The following is a 20,043-nucleotide window of genomic DNA, read 5'->3' as shown; positions in this document are numbered from 1 at the left end:
CATCATAGTTTGCTTACCCATTTTGACCCAGTTCCCAACCCAACTTTAAGAATAGATTAACGGCGATAATTTTTATATCGCCCGATAAGAGTATCAAATTAACGAACGCCGTTAACGCCGTTAACGCCGTTAACGGCCCACCACTAATAAATATTTAACTTAATTAAGTTTAACGTGCTGGGAAATATAGAAATGCACCTTGAAAGTGATGTACAAGTGCTTGAATTCCACCTTGTAAAGGTGTATGAACCCTATAATGAAGTGAAAGATGTCATTCTGAAGGAGATTAAAGACATCTCATTTTACTCTGCCAATACAGATATGTGGTCAAGTTCAAATATGATCCCATACATGAGCTTTACAATACATTACATTACTGCAAACTGGTGTAGTTGTATTATTATGCTACTATATTATTATTGTGGCACATTGTCTTAAAGCTCCTTTGGGGAGCCCAGAAGCAAGAAAAAATTCTATAATGGCACTTCAAAATGACAATATTATCGTTTATCGCAATAATTTCTGGGACAATATATCGTTCTGAAATTTTGTTATCGTGACAGTCCTAGTGGTACAGGGTGGGGGAATGGGACATTGTGTTGAGGTCTACTCATGTGTACCACGTCTACTGCCATCTTCTGGTGAAATATAAAATAGCGGGTGCTGGAGGGCCACATATTACTGATTTTATGGCATAGGTTGCGGCCGTATTTAGCCTGCAGGTCAGACTTTGGACATGCCTGCTTTACTGTCTACAGTGTGACCACTGCATAGCAGATTAGCCCACAGTAGATCACAGCACAACAGTGACTTTAGATCACTGACTAGATCACTGTAGGTCATCCATTGACAATCAGACACAGTGCAGATCACCCTGTTACAGTCTACCATGATGCCTTGAACTGCACATCAGCATGCTAGTGCCTGGGAAAAGCAAGAAACATGAACAATGTGTTGTTGTAAACTCCCATTTGGATTAAAATTCATCAATCAACAGCTAATATATTCACCCCACCTGAGGGACCATAAACAGTACTTCATATGATGTACCACTGCAGAGAGGTTCTTTTTGGTCCCTGTAATCTACACAACTACTGTACTTCATATGACAGAATTGGAGTTCAACGGAGATTCATCTCAGATTCTTCCTCCAGCACACTGAATTGTTTCCATTTCTGTTTATTTCTGTTCAGACTCATCCATACAACACACTTCACACCCTTAGATGGCAGACAAGCTGCTTATTTTGAAAACTAAGATTGGTGAATCCAGATCCATGCTGTGTAAAACCCAAATGCCCCTTTGAACATTACAAATGGCTGTCCTGCTGTTCCCGGGCCCCTGTGCAAAAGCAGGGTCACATGAAGCTGTAAGCTGTCACCCATGAATATATCTCACCCTCAGCCCCAGGCAGTGTAGCACATGGCTACAAATTCCAAATCCACCCAGTCATGTAATTACTTCACTCACCATCCATCTGCAGCTGTAGTAAACTGGTGTCAAACACGTAAGGCACTAAACAGACTGTAGCTGTGGTGGATGGCACCAGCCTGACCTTAATGCTGACTGTTCATGGGATGCCAATGAGCCTGCAATGCCCACCAAGTCCTCACACGCCTGGTTCCCACACACCTGGTCCCCAAATGCATAGTTCCCACACTTCTGGTCCCCAAACGCCTGGCTCCTACACACCTGGTCAGCAAACACCCATCTCACACACATCTGGTTCCCACACACCTGGTCTCCACACATCTGGTCCCCACACACCTGGTCCCCACATATCTGGTCCCCATATGCCTGTGGGAACAACCTTGCAGGAGGGAAGGTGTGGGAGATGTATGAATTCAGGGGTGCCAATGAAAGACAGCATTGCTGTGACTATGGGTGTGAAGCCCTGACATGGACACTGTTGCCCAACTGTCACAGTTGATCACTTTACCTTGTCTTAGATATCTGAGATGAACATATCTGAGGTGAACATATCTGAGGTGAATGTGTGAGGTTGAATGTGTCTGAGGTGAGTGTCTGGAATTAATGTGTCTGGATTGAACATGTGAGATTAACATGTCTGGGGTGTGTGTGTCTGGAGTGCGTGTGTCTGGGGTGAGATTGGCTGGGGTGAGATTGGCTGAGGTGAGTGTGTCTTGGGTGAGATTGTCTGGGGTGAGTGTATCTGGGGTGAGAGTGTCTGGGGTGAGTGTGTCTGGGGTGCGAGTGTCTGGAGTGCGAGTGTCTGGAGTGTGAGTTTCTGGGGTGAGTGTGTCTGGGGTGAGTGTGTCTGGGGTGAGATTGTCTGGGGTGAGTGTGTCTGGGGTGAGATGGCCTGGGGTGAGAGTGTCTGGGGTGAGAGTGTCTGGGGTGAATGTGTCTGAGGTGAGTGTGTCTGGGGTGAGTGTGTCTGGGGTGAGAGTGTCTGGTGTGAGAGTGTCTGGGGTGAGAGTGTCTGGGGTGAGTGTGTCTTGGGTGAGATTGTCTGGGGTGAGTGTATCTGGGGTGAAAGTGTCTGGGGTGAGATTGTCTGGGGTGAGAGTGTCTGGGTGTGTTCACACCTTTCTGTAGTTGGTGATACGGCGGTAGATGTGCTCCAGTCTCTCTGCACACACGGCGCTAAAGTTGTCCTTCAGGTCCTCAGGGATGAGATCTGCACTGGAGCTGACGCGGCCGCATGCCTGCACCAGCTGCTCATCACACCGGGCCAGGGTATTTAGAATCTGAGAGATATGAGAGAGAAAAAAGAAAGCGAGAAAGAAAGAGAGAGAGAAAGAGAGAGAGAAGCTTCATTTTCCTGGACTGTTGTCTGCTGTGTTATGGGAGGGGAGAGCCAATAAAGCCAAGCCTCTGTATCCTCAGTGTGCTGTAAATGTTTTATTTCATAAATATTTGTCACTGTTTGTGTTACACTGCTGTTAAACAATAATCTCCTGTTTCTCTTCTATTATTGAACAATATTGTTCTACTGGGGAGTCATACATTAATAAAAGCATTAAAGACACATATTCCTCAGGGTTGGAAGGCAATTTAATATGTAGTTTAATATGTATTTTAACATATACTTTAATATGTAGTTTGATTTGTAGTTTAATATGTTTTTTTATATCTACTTTACTATGTAGTCTGATAAGTAGTTTAATATGTATTTAATGTGTACTTTAATATGTATTTTAAAATGTATTTTAATATGTACTTTAATATGTAGTCATCATTACAGAGCTTTGCGAAAGCAGGATGCAAAGCTCTGAGTTTGACAGAGAGCAGTCCAGAATCCGGGCTCTGTGCAAACAGTCCATCTGACAGAATGGGCAATATTAAATTCATCTGGAGCAGGGGGCTTCTCCATGGAAATGTGAGTCATCACAGGACATATGTCGATAACAAGGTGCGAAGGAGCAGCAGTTTAGAGCACAAAACGACTCCCTTAATATTCCGAACCTGCTACACGCCAGGACCTGTTTGGAGTGTGTGGTGCGTTTCTGGAACCTTTTGGCAAAGCTACAGCTTCCTCAGCAGTTTAAAAGACGACTCAGCTGATATTCAACTCGATATTCATTAGGGATGAAGAAACTTTACTGCAAAGGTGTTACTGTAAATGCACACAGCAATGTTAGCGCCGCTCATTAATCTAGTCTGAATGTTCTGGTCTTCTACTGCTGCTGTAGCATTAAAAATAGACCCTTGACAAGAGACCTCCAGTTAAATACACTCTATGTACTATAAAGTCTAATTACAGGAGACTTCAGATTAAATACACTGTATGTACTGTAGAGACTCATTACAGATCTCACATTAAATATACTGTATGTACAGTACTGTAGAGACTACAGGAGACCTCACACGTGTCTGTGGGTTCCTGTGCTGTGGGTGCTGTTGGTGCCTGTACGGTGGGGACCTGTGCTATGGATGTCTGTGCTGTGGGTGCCTGTGTTGTCGATGCTGTGGGTGCCTGTGCGGTGGGTGCCTGTGGGGTGGGTGCCTGTGCTGTGGGTGCAGTGGGGACCTGTGTTGTGGGTGCCTGTGCTGTGGGTGCCTGTGCTATGGTTGCCTGTGCTGTGGGTGCTGTGGGTGCCTGTACGGTGGGGACCTGTGCTATGGATGTCTGTGCTGTGGGTGCCTGTGTTGTCGATGCTGTGGGTGCCTGTGCGGTGGGTGCCTGTGCTGTGGGTGCTGTGAGTGACTGTGCTGTGGGTGCAGTGGGGACCTGTGCTGTGGATGCCTGTGCTGTGGGTGCTGTGGGTGCCTGTGCTGTGGGGGCCTGTGCAGTGGGTGCCTGTGCTGTGGGGGTCTGTGCAGTGGGTGCTGTGGGTGCCTGTGCTATGGGTGCCTGTGCGGTGGGTCCTGTGGGTGCCTGTGCGGTGGATGCTGTGGGTGCCTGTGCGGTGGGTGCCTGTGCGGTGGGGACATGTGCTGTGGGGACCTGTGCTGTGGGTGTTGTGGGTGCCTGTGCAGTGGGTGCCTGTGTGGTGGGTGCTGTGTGTGCCTGTGCTGTGGGGACCTGTGCGGTGGGGACCTGATCTGTGGGTGCCTGTGCTGTTGGTGCCTGTGCGGTGGGGACATGTGCTGTGGGTGCCTGTGCTGTATGCACCTGTGCTGTGAGGCTGAAAAAGCCCTGGGGCTCCACCATCTTCTCCAGCACGTGACACTTGGTCCCGGCTGTGCTGTCGTACTCGTAGGCCACACCATACTCCAAGAGAACGTTGTCCACCGTCAGACTCACGTGGTCCTTCTGGCCATCGATCATGGCAATGGTGTTGAACCTGTCCATGACCTCTGCACAAACAAGCACACACACACACACACACACACACACACACACACACACACACACACACACACACACACACACACACACACACACACACACACATACACCAGTTGATATGGAAGTCACATCACTTTCAAAAGAAAAATATCTGAAGGGCATTAGTGTGTATATGTGCTTGCATATATATATATATATATATATATATATATATATATATATGTGTGTGTGTGTGTGTGTGTGTGTGTGTGTGTGTGTGTGTGTGTGTGTGTGTGTGTGTGTGTGTGTGTGTGTGAATGAAGAAGAAAGAGATCCTCAACTACTGCTCAGTAACTGACCATTCAACACACACCCTCCATGGTGAAGCCTCATTCACAAAACAGCTTATTAACGTATGAATGTATTTATTTATTTATTATATGGTCATTTACAATGGAGAAAATAAGTTCCCTTCTGTGTAATGGCTCAAGCAGTACGGCACACTCATCTGCACTGATGTACAGGGAGAAGGTTCCCTGTTGAAGTGAGACCTGCATCATCACAACCAGACACAGCACGATGGGAACCACACGAAAATAGAGCTGGCAGGGATGCTGTGTGTGTGTGTGTGTGTGTGTGTGTGTGTGTGTGTGTGTGTGTGTGTGTGTGTGTGTGTGTGTGTGTGTGTGTGTGTGTGTGTGTGTGTGTGTGTGCGTGTGCATAGGAGTGTGTATGTGTGAGTGCGATGGACCTTCTACTTCACACTCGACCACGCCCCCGTTCCCTGAGGTGGACTTCTGACTGGCTTTCTGGAGGTCGTCATGTGCACTCTCACTGTTATTGTACACCCACTTTATGGAGTCTTGCTGAAATAGGAAACAACCAGAAAAGAAAAACTCTGATATAACTCTGGGATGGCACCGATATTCTGTTCACTTGGTGAGCTTGCCCAACGCGCCACAGAGCCTTTGTTAACATACCAGTGGTTACAGCAGACATAGGAGTCTAACCCTAACCCTAAACTTAACTCTAACTGTAATCCTAACCCCAAAACTTAATCCTAACTCCAAAACCTTACCTTAACCCTGTATAAGCTCCTCTCAGTGCTACAAATTTCACACCTCCTCCCAAACACCCCCCCCCCCCCAAAGAGGCCCTGGCATTCCAGCATTATCAGTCCAAGCTGGAAACCTCTGAGTCTCACCCTCTCCATTCTGGCCACTGCCCCAGCCGCTCGCTGTTCTCACCCCTGACCCCAGCTCTGCTCTGCCTCACTGCCCCTGGATCTGTCCCCGGCTCTGGGTGATAAAGGCCTCCGTCCACGTACAGCCAGCGCTGTTGTTATGGTTGGATGAGGACCAGCTCCAGCACCAACCATGCCGTCATTTGCTTTACAGGCCAGACCTGCGCCAAGCAGTCATCCACGGCACGGCTACACCGGGAGAAGTGCCAGAGCATGAGTGGGCGGGGCCTGGGGCACAAGGTGTATCTGTGCACTCAGAGAGTCATAAGGTGGGGCATACCTGAGTAGGCGGGGCGTACCTGAGTAGGCAGGGCGTACCTGAGTGGGCGGGGCGTACCTGAGTAGGCGGGGCGTACCTAAGTAGGCGGGGCGTACCTGAGTGGGCGGGGCGTACCTGAGTGGGCGGGGCGTACCTGAGTGGGCGGGGCGTACCTGAGTAGGCGGGGCGTACCTGAGTAGGCGGGGCATACCTGAGTAGGCAGGGCATACCTGAGTAGGCAGGGCGTACCTGAGTGGGTGGGGCGTACCTGAGTGGGTGGGGCGTACCTGAGTAGGCGGGGCATACCTGAGTAGGCGGGGCGTACCTGAGTAGGCGGGGCGTACCTGAGTGGGCGGGGCGTACCTGAGTGGGCGGGGTGTACCTGAGTAGGCGGGGCGTACCTGAGTGGGCGGGGCGTACCTGAGTGGGCGGGGCGTACCTGAGTAGGCGGGGCGTACCTGAGTGAGCGGGGCGTACCTGAGTAGGCGGGGCGTACCTGAGTGGGCGGGGCGTACCTGAGTAGGCGGGGCGTACCTGAGTGGGCGGGGCGTACCTGAGTAGGCGGGGCGTACCTGAGTAGGCGGGGCGTACCTGAGTAGGCGGGGCGTACCTGAGTGGGCGAGGCGTACCTGAGTAGGCGGGGCGTACCTGAGTGGGCGGGGCGTACCTGAGTAGGCGGGGCATACCTGAGTGCGCGGGGCGTACCTGAGTGCGCGGGGCGTACCTGAGTGGGCCTACAGTACTTCCTGCAGGCGGTGACGTGTGCGATCACGCTAGCATGACTCTCCTTGCTCACGTTGATGCCATTCACCTTGATGATACACTGGCCTGGGTGCAGACCTGCCACTGCAGCAACAGAGCCTGAACACAGACGGAGAGGGGGAGGGAGAGAGGGAGGGAAGGAGGGAGAGGGAGAGAAGAAGAGAGGGAGGGAGAGAGGAAGAGAAGGAGGGAGAGAGGGAGAGAGAGAGAGGGAGAAATAAAGAGAGAGGGGGAGAGGGAGAGAGGGAGAAGGAGAGAAAGGGAGAGAAGAAGAGAGGGAGGGAGAGAGGGAGAGAAAGGGAGAGAAGAAGAGAGGGAGGGAGAGAAGAAGAGAGGGAGGGAGAGAGGGAGAGAGAGAGAGGGAGAAATAAAGAGAGAGGGGGAGAGGGAGAGAGAGAGAGGGAGAAGGAGAGAAAGGGAGAGAAGAAGAGAGGGAGGGAGAGAGGGATGAGAGAGACAAAAAGAGTGAGGCTGCACCTGGTAGCTGGGTGATGTACAGTTAGTAAAAGATGATGTACAGTAACTGTTGGGTAATGTACAGTTTACTGCTGGTTGTAAGGCTTTAATCACCATGCTTACAGGCCCAAACCCGTCTCTAACCTCCACTGTACTGTAAACACCTTCATATACAGCATTTACTTAATAAATTACTTATTATTCTTCCCCTTCATTTACTTTCCTTTATATTCATTTCTTTAATATTCTCATCACATTTTATGCTAATTACTCTTTTCGTGTTAATAATTAAAATATACAAGTTTCTAATGGGTCAGAATTGGGGTTAGGATAAGGGCATGGATAAGGGCGAGGATTGAGGTGAGGATCGGGGTGAGGATCGGGGCGAGGATCGGGGTGAGGATCGGGGTGAGGATCAGAGTGAAGATCGGGGTGAGGATCGGGGTGAGGATCAGAGTGAGGATCAGTGTGAGGATCAGAGTGAGGATCGGTGTGAGGATCAGAGTGAGGATCAGAGTGAGGATCGGGGTGAGGATCAGAGTGAGGATCAGAGTGAGGATCGGTGTGAGGATCAGAGTGAGGATCGGTGTGAGGATCAGAGTGAGGATCAGAGTGAGGATCGGGGTGAGGATCAGAGTGAGGATCAGAGTGAGGATCGGTGAGAGGATCAGAGTGAGGATCGGGGTGAGGATCAGAGTCAGGACTGGGGTGAGGATCAGAGTGAGGATCGATGTGAGGATCAGAGTGAGGATCGGTGTGAGGATCAAAGTGAGGATCGGGGTGAGGATCAGAGTGAGGATCGGGGTGAGAATCGGTGTGAGGATCAGAGTGAGGATCGGGGTGAGGATCAGAGTGAGGATCGGGGTGAGGATCGGTGTGAGGATCAGAGTCAGGACCGGGGTGAGGATCAGAGTGAGGATCGGGGTGAGGATCAGAGCGAGGATCAGAGCGAAGATCAGAGTGAGGATCGGGGTGAGGATCAGAGCGAGGATCAGAGCGAGGATCAGAGTGAGGATCGGGGTGAGGATCGAAGTGAAGATCAGAGTGAGGATCGGGGTGAGGATCGAAGTGAAGATCAGAGCGAGGGTCGGGGTGAGGATCAGGGCGAGGATCAGGGCCAGCAAGATCTCTAGACACACATACATGCAGAGAAGCACATGTGGAATATTCAACATTAACTCTGGGTGTTAAAAAGACATCTGATAATCATGGTGCAAGGTCTAAACACTTGACTCAGTTTTTTTCATAGATTTACACTAATACAGCAATGATACAATTAGACTTTAAAGGGTATTTAAAGCATTGTTTTCAAAGTTAGTGCTGGATGATTGGATATTAATATTGGATAATGGACACGCTGCATGGAAAACACACATAACCATTTAAAGGTGGTTGGGCCTTACACACACACACACACACACACACACACACACACACACACACACACACACACACACACACACACACACATACTCACACACAGACACAGTGCAGAGGAATAAAAGAATGCTTCACCAAATCCACACTGACAAATTGAAAAAAGCATCTTGCAATTTCGATGGAGTCTGTGCATATTATGAGTTTCTTAGGAATATGTCGTGGAAAAACATGCCTTTTAATAGGTATGATCGTACTTGGACTGTCATGGTTCAATGAACAACATCTGATTATTATCATATTAATGTAAGAGCAGCAGGATAGCTGACCCAGAGGGTTGGAAATGAGAGGCTTCCACAGAATGTGTGAGGGAGATAGAGAAAGTGTGTATGTGTGTGTGTGTGTGTGTGTATGTGTGTGTGTGTGTGTGTGTGTGTGTGTGTGTGTGTGTGTTTGTGTGTGTGTGTGTGTCTGATGCTATTTCTTTCACACCCAGCTCATTCCTCCATCTGCTGCTTCCTGCAGAGATTACACACACTCGGGTGTAGGTGCTGGATGGGAGCAGAGGGTGGAGAAGTTGTAAGATAGCCTTTTCTCCATGGACGGTGCCTTAAATTGGGTGGGGTTTGTGGGTGGGGTTTGTGGGGGGGGGGGTTACCCTGATGGAACACTGGGCACTCACAAACCCATTACAGTATGAATTACTATGAAATAATCTTTGTCTCCTCTCTCTCTGTCTCTCTCCTTCTCCCTTTCTCTCTGTCTCTCTCCTTCTCCCTTTCTCTCTGTCTCGGTCTCTATGCTTGTTATATGTATTGAATTTTCCAGTTTAGTTGTATTCCAGTCCTTTTCACATCCAACTGTTCTGCAGCTGGGATGCACACACACCCACACACACGCACACATGTGCACACACACATACTCACACACATACATGCACAAATATGCATGCACACACACACAAACACACAGAATGATATGGCAGAGAGTAGTGGTTCCTCTCCGCCCCTCCCCCTCCTTCCTCTGTCTCATATCTCTCATTACCTCTGCCGACCGCGTGCACCACAGACGGACCAAAGCCCCTGATCTGAAAGCCCAGCCCATCTGCTGAATCCGGGATCTTTACAGTCCTGCACACACACACACACACACACACACACACACACACACACACACACACACACACATATGAAGTGACAGACAGAAACACCCATAACCACAACAACCTGAGAAATAGGGTTGCAACTTGTCCTGATTTTGCTAGGACTGTCCATTTTAATCCTCAAAAATCTCATTAAATTTAATGAGATCCGAGAGCCCTTGTCAACACCCTAACACACGACTTTAATGTTCCCAGACCACAGCGGAGTACCCGGACTGTGGATGAGAGACTGCTTTAAGACGTAGCGGACATGTCTCAGAGGGGGAGCTGTGTTCTGGACGTACTGTCTGGGCTTGGTGCTGACAAGGACTCTAAGTGGACCCTCGCTGTTGGAGCACTTCTTCAGAAAACTCTCCACCTCGTGGAAAGGCCTCAGGAAGACCAGCTCTCCATTGATGGCATAGATCTTTCTCCCCACCTCCAAACCAGCCATCTGCAGGCACAAACATCACACTGTTATTCATCTTTCTGAAATGCCATATTATCAAATCACTCCCAAATCAGTCTGTATATTACTGAACCCAGAAGTTGCTGACTTCCAAAACTGGTTGCTTAAAAATTATGCTATTATTACACAAATCTCCTGTAAACACAGTCTTCTGTCATATGAAGCGCACACACACACACACACACACACACACACACACACACACACACACACACACACACACACACACACACAGCTATGGTACCTATCCATGTCCCTCACCCCTACTGCTAGTGCATGTCTTCACACACTCACACTCACACACACACGCACGCATGCATGCACACACACACACACGCAGGCACACACACACACACACGCACACACACACACACACACACGCAGGCACACACACACACGCACACACACACACACACACACACACGCACGCATGCAAGCACACACACACACACGCAGGCACACACACTCACGCTCACACACACACACACACACACACACACACACACACACACACACACACACACACACACACACACACACACACATCCTGTGCCAAGTCAGCTTTGCAGAAAAAGGAAAGGCCTTTCCCTTGCCTGTTTATCTTCAAATTTTGTGTGTCCGTGTGTACTATAGAGAGAATGTGTGTGTGGGTGTGCGTGTAAGAGGGTGAGTCACATGAAGAGCATATTTATGAGATGTCCTCTTATCTATACGAGTGCACAGGCAGATCACATAGACCACATTTTACAGCTCCATGTTGAAAGCATAGAGTTTGGTTTTTCCTGTTATGCCATCAACATTGTATCCTTTGATGCAGGGTACAGCTACAGACCCCCCCCCCCCCCCCCCCCCCCCCCCCCACACACACACACACACATAGGATTACAACTACCCACTGTCCATCAAGGATTACCCCTTCAGACATCCCAATCCCACCCCAAACCCCTCATCACCAAGAATTACCCCCTTCAGGCTACCCTCCCCTACATCCAAGGATTACCCCTTCAGACTACCCCCCACCAAGGATTACCCCTTCAGATTTGCCCTCTCACCTAGACTACAGCTGCAGATCTGGAGAGCACTAATCACAGAGAAGGATATTTTTGTAAAGATTCACAGAAACATTTCACAGAAGCGACTTTGAGTATTCAGACCCCTCTAGCTACTCTTTGTAGAAGGTTACGTCATTTAGAACAGCCAGTAGCTCCTTTCTTTAGAGAGGGGTTGGTAATACGTAGTCATCTAGGCTAGTGAGAATGTGCTACATATGAAGTACTTTATGGCTAGCTGCATGTAACTAGCCAGCTAGTTAGCTAACTAGCTATATGGCTAACACATAAATCTCATCGTAGTGTGCCTTTTTTTGCTCTATAGCTCTTTCCAAAAATGAAAATAAAAGGTGATATATTCTTTAAAAAAATAATAAAGACACTCATGCACAAAGGCAGTTAGAGCCAAAGAAATCAGTTATGGTGAACTGTTGCAATATACTTGGCTTGAATATAAAAAATTCAGACTCTACGTATTGCTGTGCATGCAGACGCTTCAGTCCTCCCCCAAAACTCACCACACCAGCTCGATTCTGACTGTTTGCAAGAATACTAATATTGATAATTCATTTATTATTATAATAGATAGTAGATTGCTTCTTAAATGATGGCACGATAAGGCAGGTAAAGTAATTAACCCCTCTAAAAGAAATACTAGTCCCAGACAAATACACTCACATGAATACTGATTCAACACCTTAGAGACCAAATATCACTGACTAGATGTCACGCCTGGCCCGCCCTCATCTGTCAATCATGTCTTTGTTTTATTTCCCCATGTGTTCATGTTTAGATTTTCCACGTGTTTTACGTTCCCGCCCATGTAATGTTACTGTGACTGTGAATGTGTCAATGAATTGTGCTTTGTAATTACGTGTTTCATGTTGATTGTTCCTGGCTCCTCTATTTGTGTTCACCTGTATGGTAATGTTTATTTGGTGTATTGATTGTTATATGTTCTTCAGTTCATGTTAGTATTGTATCCTTGTTCGGATTGCTTAAAAGATGCGACCGTGGTCCATGTAAATGACTCCAAGTTTGGATTTGCGTACAATGAATCTTGCTCCTCTCAGCACTTGTGTCTGCCTCCTCTTCCCTCTACGCCTTTAGTATTACAGTAGACTTCATACAGACACAAATATCACATGATCAAATATCACACTTCTGACACATTCTGAAACTGATTGAATTTTAAGACAGGCTTAACGATTCCAGCACAAATGGCTGACGTCCAGGAGGAAGGTTGGTGCTCTACTCAAGACACCGTGTGCACATGTCTGAAGACATCTCAGACCCAACTCAAGACTCAGGAAATGTACCTCTGCATTCGAGCCTTTCTCCACTGACTTGACAATTGGGACTCTGTTACGGTCTTCTAGGGTGAAGCCATAGCCCCCATCACTGGGCCTTATCTGAAGGGAAAAGTGCATATTTCACATTAAGGTGTAGGGCATTAGGGCATTAGGGCATTAGGGTGCAGGACACTAAAGCTTCCCCGTATGTGAGTGCATGAGTATGCAGCATGCCTTTACAGCAGCTCCTGCATTAGTGCTCCCAGCATTCACTCATATACTCATTCATTCATATACTCATTCACCCATATAATCATTCACTCACTCACTCATTCAGCGTTAATGCATAGCACTGTGGTCTGAACCTAGCCAACTCCCAGTGTGTAAGTAATGAGAGAGTAGCCATTCTTAATTAGTGAAGGAACACTTTGGCTCTGAATGAAGCCAGCAGAGCTCTGAACATAGACTGAATGAAACAACAGCTTAAGCTGGCACTGCCCCCCCAACACTTCACACTCCGAGACTGCCCCCCCCCCCAACATGGCCACGCTCCCAGACTGCCCCCTCAACTCTGTCCCCCCAACACTGCCACACTCCCAGACTGCCCCTCAACACTGTCCCCCAACACTGCTCACTCCCAGACTGCCCCTCAACACTGTCCCCCAACACTGCTCACTCCCAGACTGCCCCTCAACTCTGTCCCCCCAACACTGCCACACTCCCAGACTGCCCCTCAACACTGTCCCCCAACACTGCTCACTCCCAGACTGCCCCTCAACACTGTCCCCCAACACTGCTCACTCCCAGACTGCCCCTCAACACTGTCCCCCAACACTGCTCACTCCCAGACTGCCCCTCAACACTGTCCCCTAACACTGCTCACTCCCAGACTGCCCCTCAACACTGTCCCCCAACACTGCTCACTCCCAGACTGCCCCTCAACACTGTCCCCCTAACACTGCTCACTCCCAGACTGCCCCTCAACACTGTCCCCCTAACACTGCTCACTCCCAGACTGCCCCTCAACACTGTCCCCCTAACACTGCTCACTCCCAGACTGCCCCTCAACACTGTCCCCCTAACACTGCTCACTCCCAGACTGCCCCTCAACACTGTCCCCCCAACACTGCTCACTCCCACACTCCTCCCCTCCCCGACTCCTCAGTCTGCTCCACCCACAGCAGTGCCACATCACCTCATGAAAAGTGTGTCAGAGCTGCTGGTCTCTTACCAGCAGTGACTTGGCAACGATGTTCTCCACGATCTTAAGATCGTGCTTCACTGGCTTGTGCTTTGTGTTGGATCCTTCCATCTCTTCATCAGCGAAGAATCGGAAGAGAAGAGCCTCATCCCTAAACTCACTCTTCTCCAACACTGCGAGAAAGAAGACTCCCTGGAATTAAACGCTGATATCCCTCCAGACAATCTGCAGGTCTCAGTGTCACGGTAAATGTCCATAACATTGCACAACTGTAAAATATTAATCTTTGTGATCTCTTTGACTTTCAGGTCTCAAGGCGGGTGAAAATTGGACCAAAGTTCAGGGTGTGAGAGACTTCTACCAGAGACGGAAAACAACATGAAGCAGTAAGATGTGGGGGCAAGTTGGCGAGGGGCCTCTCTCAGGGACGTGTACAGACCGGGCTGAAGGGGTCCAGTCTGCTGAGAAGGGCCCGTGCTCTGAATTAAAGCTATCTCCACAGCAACGGCAGGCCTTAATTCAACCCCCCATTCTACTCTCCCAAGAACAAAATAGCCGCACTAAAAGAAAAAAAAAACTGAATGGTATTTTCTTTCTTATTTACCTCAGTTTCACTGGCAAGATCAGATATAACCTCTAAAGTCTTAATAACCATGAAAGAAAAACAAGTGAAAGTGAAAAAAATAATACAACTGAAAGTCAAAATAAGCATGAGCAGGAATGGCTGCAGATTTGATCAGAGGAGACGCCTGCCAGGGTCATTAGGATTCAGACATTTGTCTATAATGTGTTCTGTGTGAAGAGCTTTGGGGGGCAGATCCATCCAGTTCCTGATGACAATGTGAGTCACATGCGATTCCCAGCTTCACGCTCTTTAAATGAGGTTCCACTTCTGTAAACAACCAGATGCTACAGTGATGGGCCATTCAACCGTGAAAGCACACAGGGCGTCTGCAGGGCGTCTGCGGGGCGTCTGCAGGGCGTCTGCAGGAGCTTACGGTGACACACACTGACAAGATCCACCGATTGGTTGTAGTGGCAGTTCCAGGGCAGGCTTGGGTGGAGAGGAAGCACCAAACATTACTCAGTTAAAGAAGAACACAAGGGGGCTTTTGTTTGTTGGGAGTGTATGAGTCCACTGTCTTTACAGAAAGAAAGGGAAAAGAGGAGAAACGGCATAGAATGAGGGAGAGGAGGAGGTGAGAGAGGAAGAAGGAAGAGAGGGAGGAGGAGAAGGTGAGAGAGATGGATGCCAGTCATACCATGATGCATGAATCCATTGTCACACAGCTCCACTCCCAAGATCAACGCTTCCTCTCTTGTACGACAGTCACCCTTGCAAAGAAGAAAAGAGACCTAACTGTCACTGCCTGGCCCTGCGTGCGCATGGTCCACACATCCTATCCTTGAACTGCACGTCTCAAGTTCGAGTGAAAACACATTTATATCAAAGTCACCAAAAAGTGACAACTGAGGCTGTAGTTCAGTCTAGTTGTGATTCCTTTTTAAAATACTTCTGGCTTCCCAGAACTTCCAACCATGTCATGCCGTGACATGAGTGATAAACGCTCTTGTGCTTTAGTGTGCTTCTTTAGTAGAGAAGGCCAGACTAGGGACCATACCTGTGCTGTGAGTGGTCTTACTTGTGCTGTGAGTGGTCTTACCTGTGCTGTGAGTGGTCTTACCTGTGCTGTGAGTGGTCTTACCTGTGCTGTGAGTGGTCTTACCTGTGCTGTGAGTGGTCTTACTTGTGCTGTGAGTGGTCTTACCTGTGCTATGAGCCAGTCAATGAGCTTGTTCGCCATCACCACTGATTTGTATGTTCTTAAATGGTAGTCCTTATCCCTGAATACACACAGAAAAAACTGTTACTTAAATGGATTAAGACCTTACAGGAAGTTATTCTAACGTGACCCATGACCTGCAGATCTCGCCTACAACCTTCTGTCAAAGCTATTGAGAGAGCTGAACTTCCTTGCTATTCTGCGCTGCCGCTCCCCTCAATAATTCCCAGGTGGGCTGGGTTTTTCCCACTGATTTCCGGTCTTTCGCTGGTCTAATCTCGAATGAGACTATGAGTTCATGGTATACCCGTTTAATTTGAGAGCCAGTTCATATGAGAAAAACACCACACAGCAGCAAATCATCAGTGCAGGAAACTGCAGCTTCCTGACTTGTGCAAGGACTTAACAATCACAATTAACAATCACAATTAACAATCACAGTGGTGAACCGTCACAAGTCAAAGGAGAAATGCGCTATACTGGTCCTTAGCTCTAAATGTCTGCCAGTGAGCTCTCTTTTTTCAACTGAGGTCAAAAGTTCTAGCTCTGCCCACTGCTGGCTCAGCTATACGGTTCAGGGAGGCAGATGAAACGTTTCTGTGACTGTAGTCTGACTCTGGGAATTCACTAGGAAACAGAAGAGAGACTTTCCCATGAAACCAATGGTCTCCCAAGGGACACACACTAGGCCAGAGAATTCTGGGAAGTACACCCCCCGCCAACACACACACACACACACAGCCAAGGTACTGGTCTGTACCGTATTGGGCTGGGCTACACTGGGCTGTACCGTACTGGGCTGTACCATACTGGGCTGGACTGCATTGGGCTTGACTGTACTGGGCTGAACTAAACCACCTGGCTTGTTGCCATTACACTGACAGATGAAAGGAGGGCCAGGGCCATGACACAAGCACACTGCCCTGAGCCAACCAGGGAGCAGTAATCAAGGGTCACGCCTTCCACACTTCCCCCATCTGTACAATGGCCACGCCTCTTCTGCCTACCCACTGACCACGCCTCCTCTGCCTAACCACTGACATCCTCAAGTTAAGCTCCACCCTGTGCTATAGGATTAGGGGTAGCGTGAAGGGTTAGGATGAGGAGTTAGGGTTAGGGTCAGGGTTAGCCCATGGTCTGGACTCATGCATGCTCTTGACCACTGGTTCTCTCAACATCTTTCCTTACAGTGGATTGTCTTTATGACTGGGGTCCGTCTCTCCAAGCTTTGGGGGCTACTAGCGTCCCTGAATTTCCAACTAATGAACTGATACCAATATAGTCCAGAGACGTTTAATGAACTAATTAGAACACAGTCCAGACAAATGTAATAAACTAATTATAATGTAGTCTAGAGAAGAGTAAAACCTGTAGAGTAACTGTAGTGCCTGAATGAGAGCGTTGGATGAACACCATGAAACGGCCTACTAACTCCCAGTGTGTCAGGACAATATGGGTGCCGAACAGTCATCTGTGGCTGTACCTGCTGAACGCTACAGCGCTGACAACACACTTAACACTGCTGAGAACACTCGTTACAGTGCTGAGAACACACATAACAGCACTGAGAACACACGTTACAGCACTGAGAACACGTTTCAGTGCTGAGAAACCACATTACAGTGCAGAGATCCCAACACAACCCAGAACCCAAGCTGCAGCAGAGACTGCATTACCAGAAAAAGACTCCATACAAGCAGACTCACCCTCCATACACACAGAGACTCATACTCTTTACACACAGAGACTCACTCTCCTTACACATAAAGAAACTGCTTAATCTCTGTTCCACTCAATCTAACAGCTCTGCTGCCCTGAAGACCAGTTTATTTAAACAGTTTGTGATTTCTCACAGCGTGTGACAGCTCTAAACAGGCCCAGAACCCCCCGGAACAGTGTCCATCACAAAGGACCAACAGCTGAAAAACACCATGAGGGTTGTACGCTCTCCATCTGTTCCCCAACAGGCCAAATGCCACTGTGACTGTTCAGTTAGGCCCCGCACAAAAGGCCTCTGCACACACAGCAAAGTGTCTTTGTCAGCACACAGACAGTGCTCTGTAAACATCCCCAGTGAAGACAGAAGGGCGACCTACTAGGCCCTGGGTTAAACTGCTACACTTTTAACACTCCCCCGCTTACACAGAAGGAGGCAGCGTCACCGTATTCTACTAAAGGGCACTTGGTTATAAACAGTGGCCCCAGAATTAGCCACATGAAAAGACCTGGTGTTTGTGGAACGGGTTTGCTCCACTCCAGGGACTGTGGCCAGTCTGGTCAGTACTACCATTACAAAGCACATGTCATTTGCCTCCAGGACAAATAAAACTCTCCAGAGGAACACATAGCTGAAGAACAGAAAAAAAGGCACACATTCCTTTTGCAGACTTCAAACTAAGCAGGACAAGCTCACTACCACCAGGACATAGCAGATTATCAATGTATGCCAACACAGGAAGTGGCACAGGAAGTGCTTTATTTATGAGTAAAAGCAGACACACAGATGTTATGAGTCAAAGCAGACACACACAGATGCGATGAGTCAAAATAGACACGCACAGATGTGATGAATCAAAGCAGACATGCACAGATGTGATGAGTCAAAGCTGACACATGCAGATGTGATGAGTCAAAGCAGACACATACGGATGTGATGAGTCAAAGCAGACACACACAGATGTGATGAGTCAAAGCTGACACATGCAGATGTGATGAGTCAAAGCAGACACATACGGATGTGATGAGTCAAAGCTGACACACAGATGTGATGAGTCAAAGCTGACACATGCAGATGTGATGAGTCAAAGCAGACACACAGACGTGATGAGTCAAAGCAGACACACAACGGTGTGATGAGTCAAAGCAAGCATGCGCAGATGTGATGAGTCAAAGCAGACACGCACAGATGTGATGAGTCAAAGCAGACACACACATATGTGATGAGTCATAGCAGGCACATGCAGATGTGATGAGTCAAAGCAGACACACACAGGTGTGATGAATCAAAGCAGACATGCGCAGATGTGATGAGTCAAAGTAGACACACAGAGATGTGATGAATCAAAGCAGACATGCACAGATGTGATGAGTCAAAGCACACACATACAGATGTGATGAGTCAAAGCAGACGCACATATGTGATGAGTCAAAGCAGACACACAAAGATGTGATGAGTCAAAGTAGACACACACAGATGTGATGAATCAAAGCAGACATGCACAGATGTGATGAGTCAAAGCAGACACATGCAGATGTGATGAGTCAAAGCAGACACGCACATATGTGATGAGTCAAAGCAGACACACACAGATGTGATGAATCAAAGCAAGCATGCGCAGATGTGATGAGTCAAAGCAGACACGCACAGATGTGATGAGTCATAGCAGACACACGCAGATGTGATGAGTCAAAGCAGACACACACAGATGTGATGAATCAAAGCAGACATGCGCAGATGTGATGAGTCAAAGCAGACACACACAGATGTGATGAGTCTAAGCAGACACAGACAGATGCGATGAGTCTAAGCAGACACACACAGATGATTGCTCACCTGATCACTGGAGAGAACAGGCTGTGCAGTCGACAGAAGAGCCTCACACCCTGGGTGGGGGTGTGGGGGGGAAGACAAAGTGCAAGAGATAGACAGGGAGACAGACAGAACAGAGAGAGACAGAGGGAGACAGAGAGAGGGAGAGTCAGAGATCATTAATAATGAAGTGCCATAAACAATTTGGAAGAAGGGATGAAGGTGGCCTCTGGTTAGATTACCTTGGAGATGACATCCTGCATGTCACTGCGCGGGTGATACGTGCCGTCATCACAGCGGAAGCGGTATAGCAGGGGCTCAGGCTTGAACTGGTGCTTGTCAGTGACTGGATCATAGACAGCGAGAAGTGCCCGAGAATCACAGCAGAATGAAGAACTCAAATCACTCACACATCAGCAGTATGAAGCTTCACATGCAGCAGCATTAGCATGGTTATGAACAGTAATCCCACAGGCAGCATTAGCGTGGTTATGAACGGTAATCCCACAGGCAGCATTAGCGTGGTTATGAACAGTAATCCCACAGGCAGCATTAGCATGGTTAAGAACAGTAATCCCACAGGCAGCATTAACATGGTTATGAACAGTAATCCCACAGGCAGCATTAGCGTGGTTATGAACGGTAATCCCACAGACAGCATTAGCGTGGTTATAGACAGTAAAATCACACGCAGCATTAGTCTGGCTATGAATGGTAATCACACAGGCAGCATTTGCGTGGTAATG

At 48.3% G+C, this 20,043-nt stretch overlaps 1 protein-coding gene across 1 annotated transcript in view; it reads right to left on the bottom strand.

Annotated features, from left to right (window-relative positions):
• Positions 1-20,043, bottom strand: part of prex2 (phosphatidylinositol-3,4,5-trisphosphate-dependent Rac exchange factor 2) — an 88,295-nt gene that overhangs the window by 31,782 nt on the left and 36,470 nt on the right. Inside the window, exons 12-23 of the mRNA XM_077012887.1 lie at positions 19,540-19,643; positions 19,322-19,371; positions 15,754-15,829; positions 15,247-15,319; positions 14,015-14,157; positions 12,811-12,903; positions 10,279-10,427; positions 9,877-9,962; positions 6,962-7,098; positions 5,487-5,601; positions 4,580-4,764; positions 2,550-2,711 (exon numbers count right to left, since the gene is read on the bottom strand). Coding sequence (XP_076869002.1) covers positions 2,550-2,711; positions 4,580-4,764; positions 5,487-5,601; positions 6,962-7,098; positions 9,877-9,962; positions 10,279-10,427; positions 12,811-12,903; positions 14,015-14,157; positions 15,247-15,319; positions 15,754-15,829; positions 19,322-19,371; positions 19,540-19,643 — 1,373 coding nt within the window. The remainder of the gene's footprint in view (positions 1-2,549; positions 2,712-4,579; positions 4,765-5,486; positions 5,602-6,961; positions 7,099-9,876; positions 9,963-10,278; positions 10,428-12,810; positions 12,904-14,014; positions 14,158-15,246; positions 15,320-15,753; positions 15,830-19,321; positions 19,372-19,539; positions 19,644-20,043) is intronic.

This window comes from Brachyhypopomus gauderio, chromosome 7 (genome assembly GCF_052324685.1).
Source record: "Brachyhypopomus gauderio isolate BG-103 chromosome 7, BGAUD_0.2, whole genome shotgun sequence".
In the NCBI taxonomy this organism is placed as follows: Eukaryota; Metazoa; Chordata; class Actinopteri; order Gymnotiformes; family Hypopomidae; genus Brachyhypopomus; species Brachyhypopomus gauderio.
Note: the sequence above shows the minus strand (reverse complement) of the source record. Positions and strands in the feature narration are given on the sequence as shown.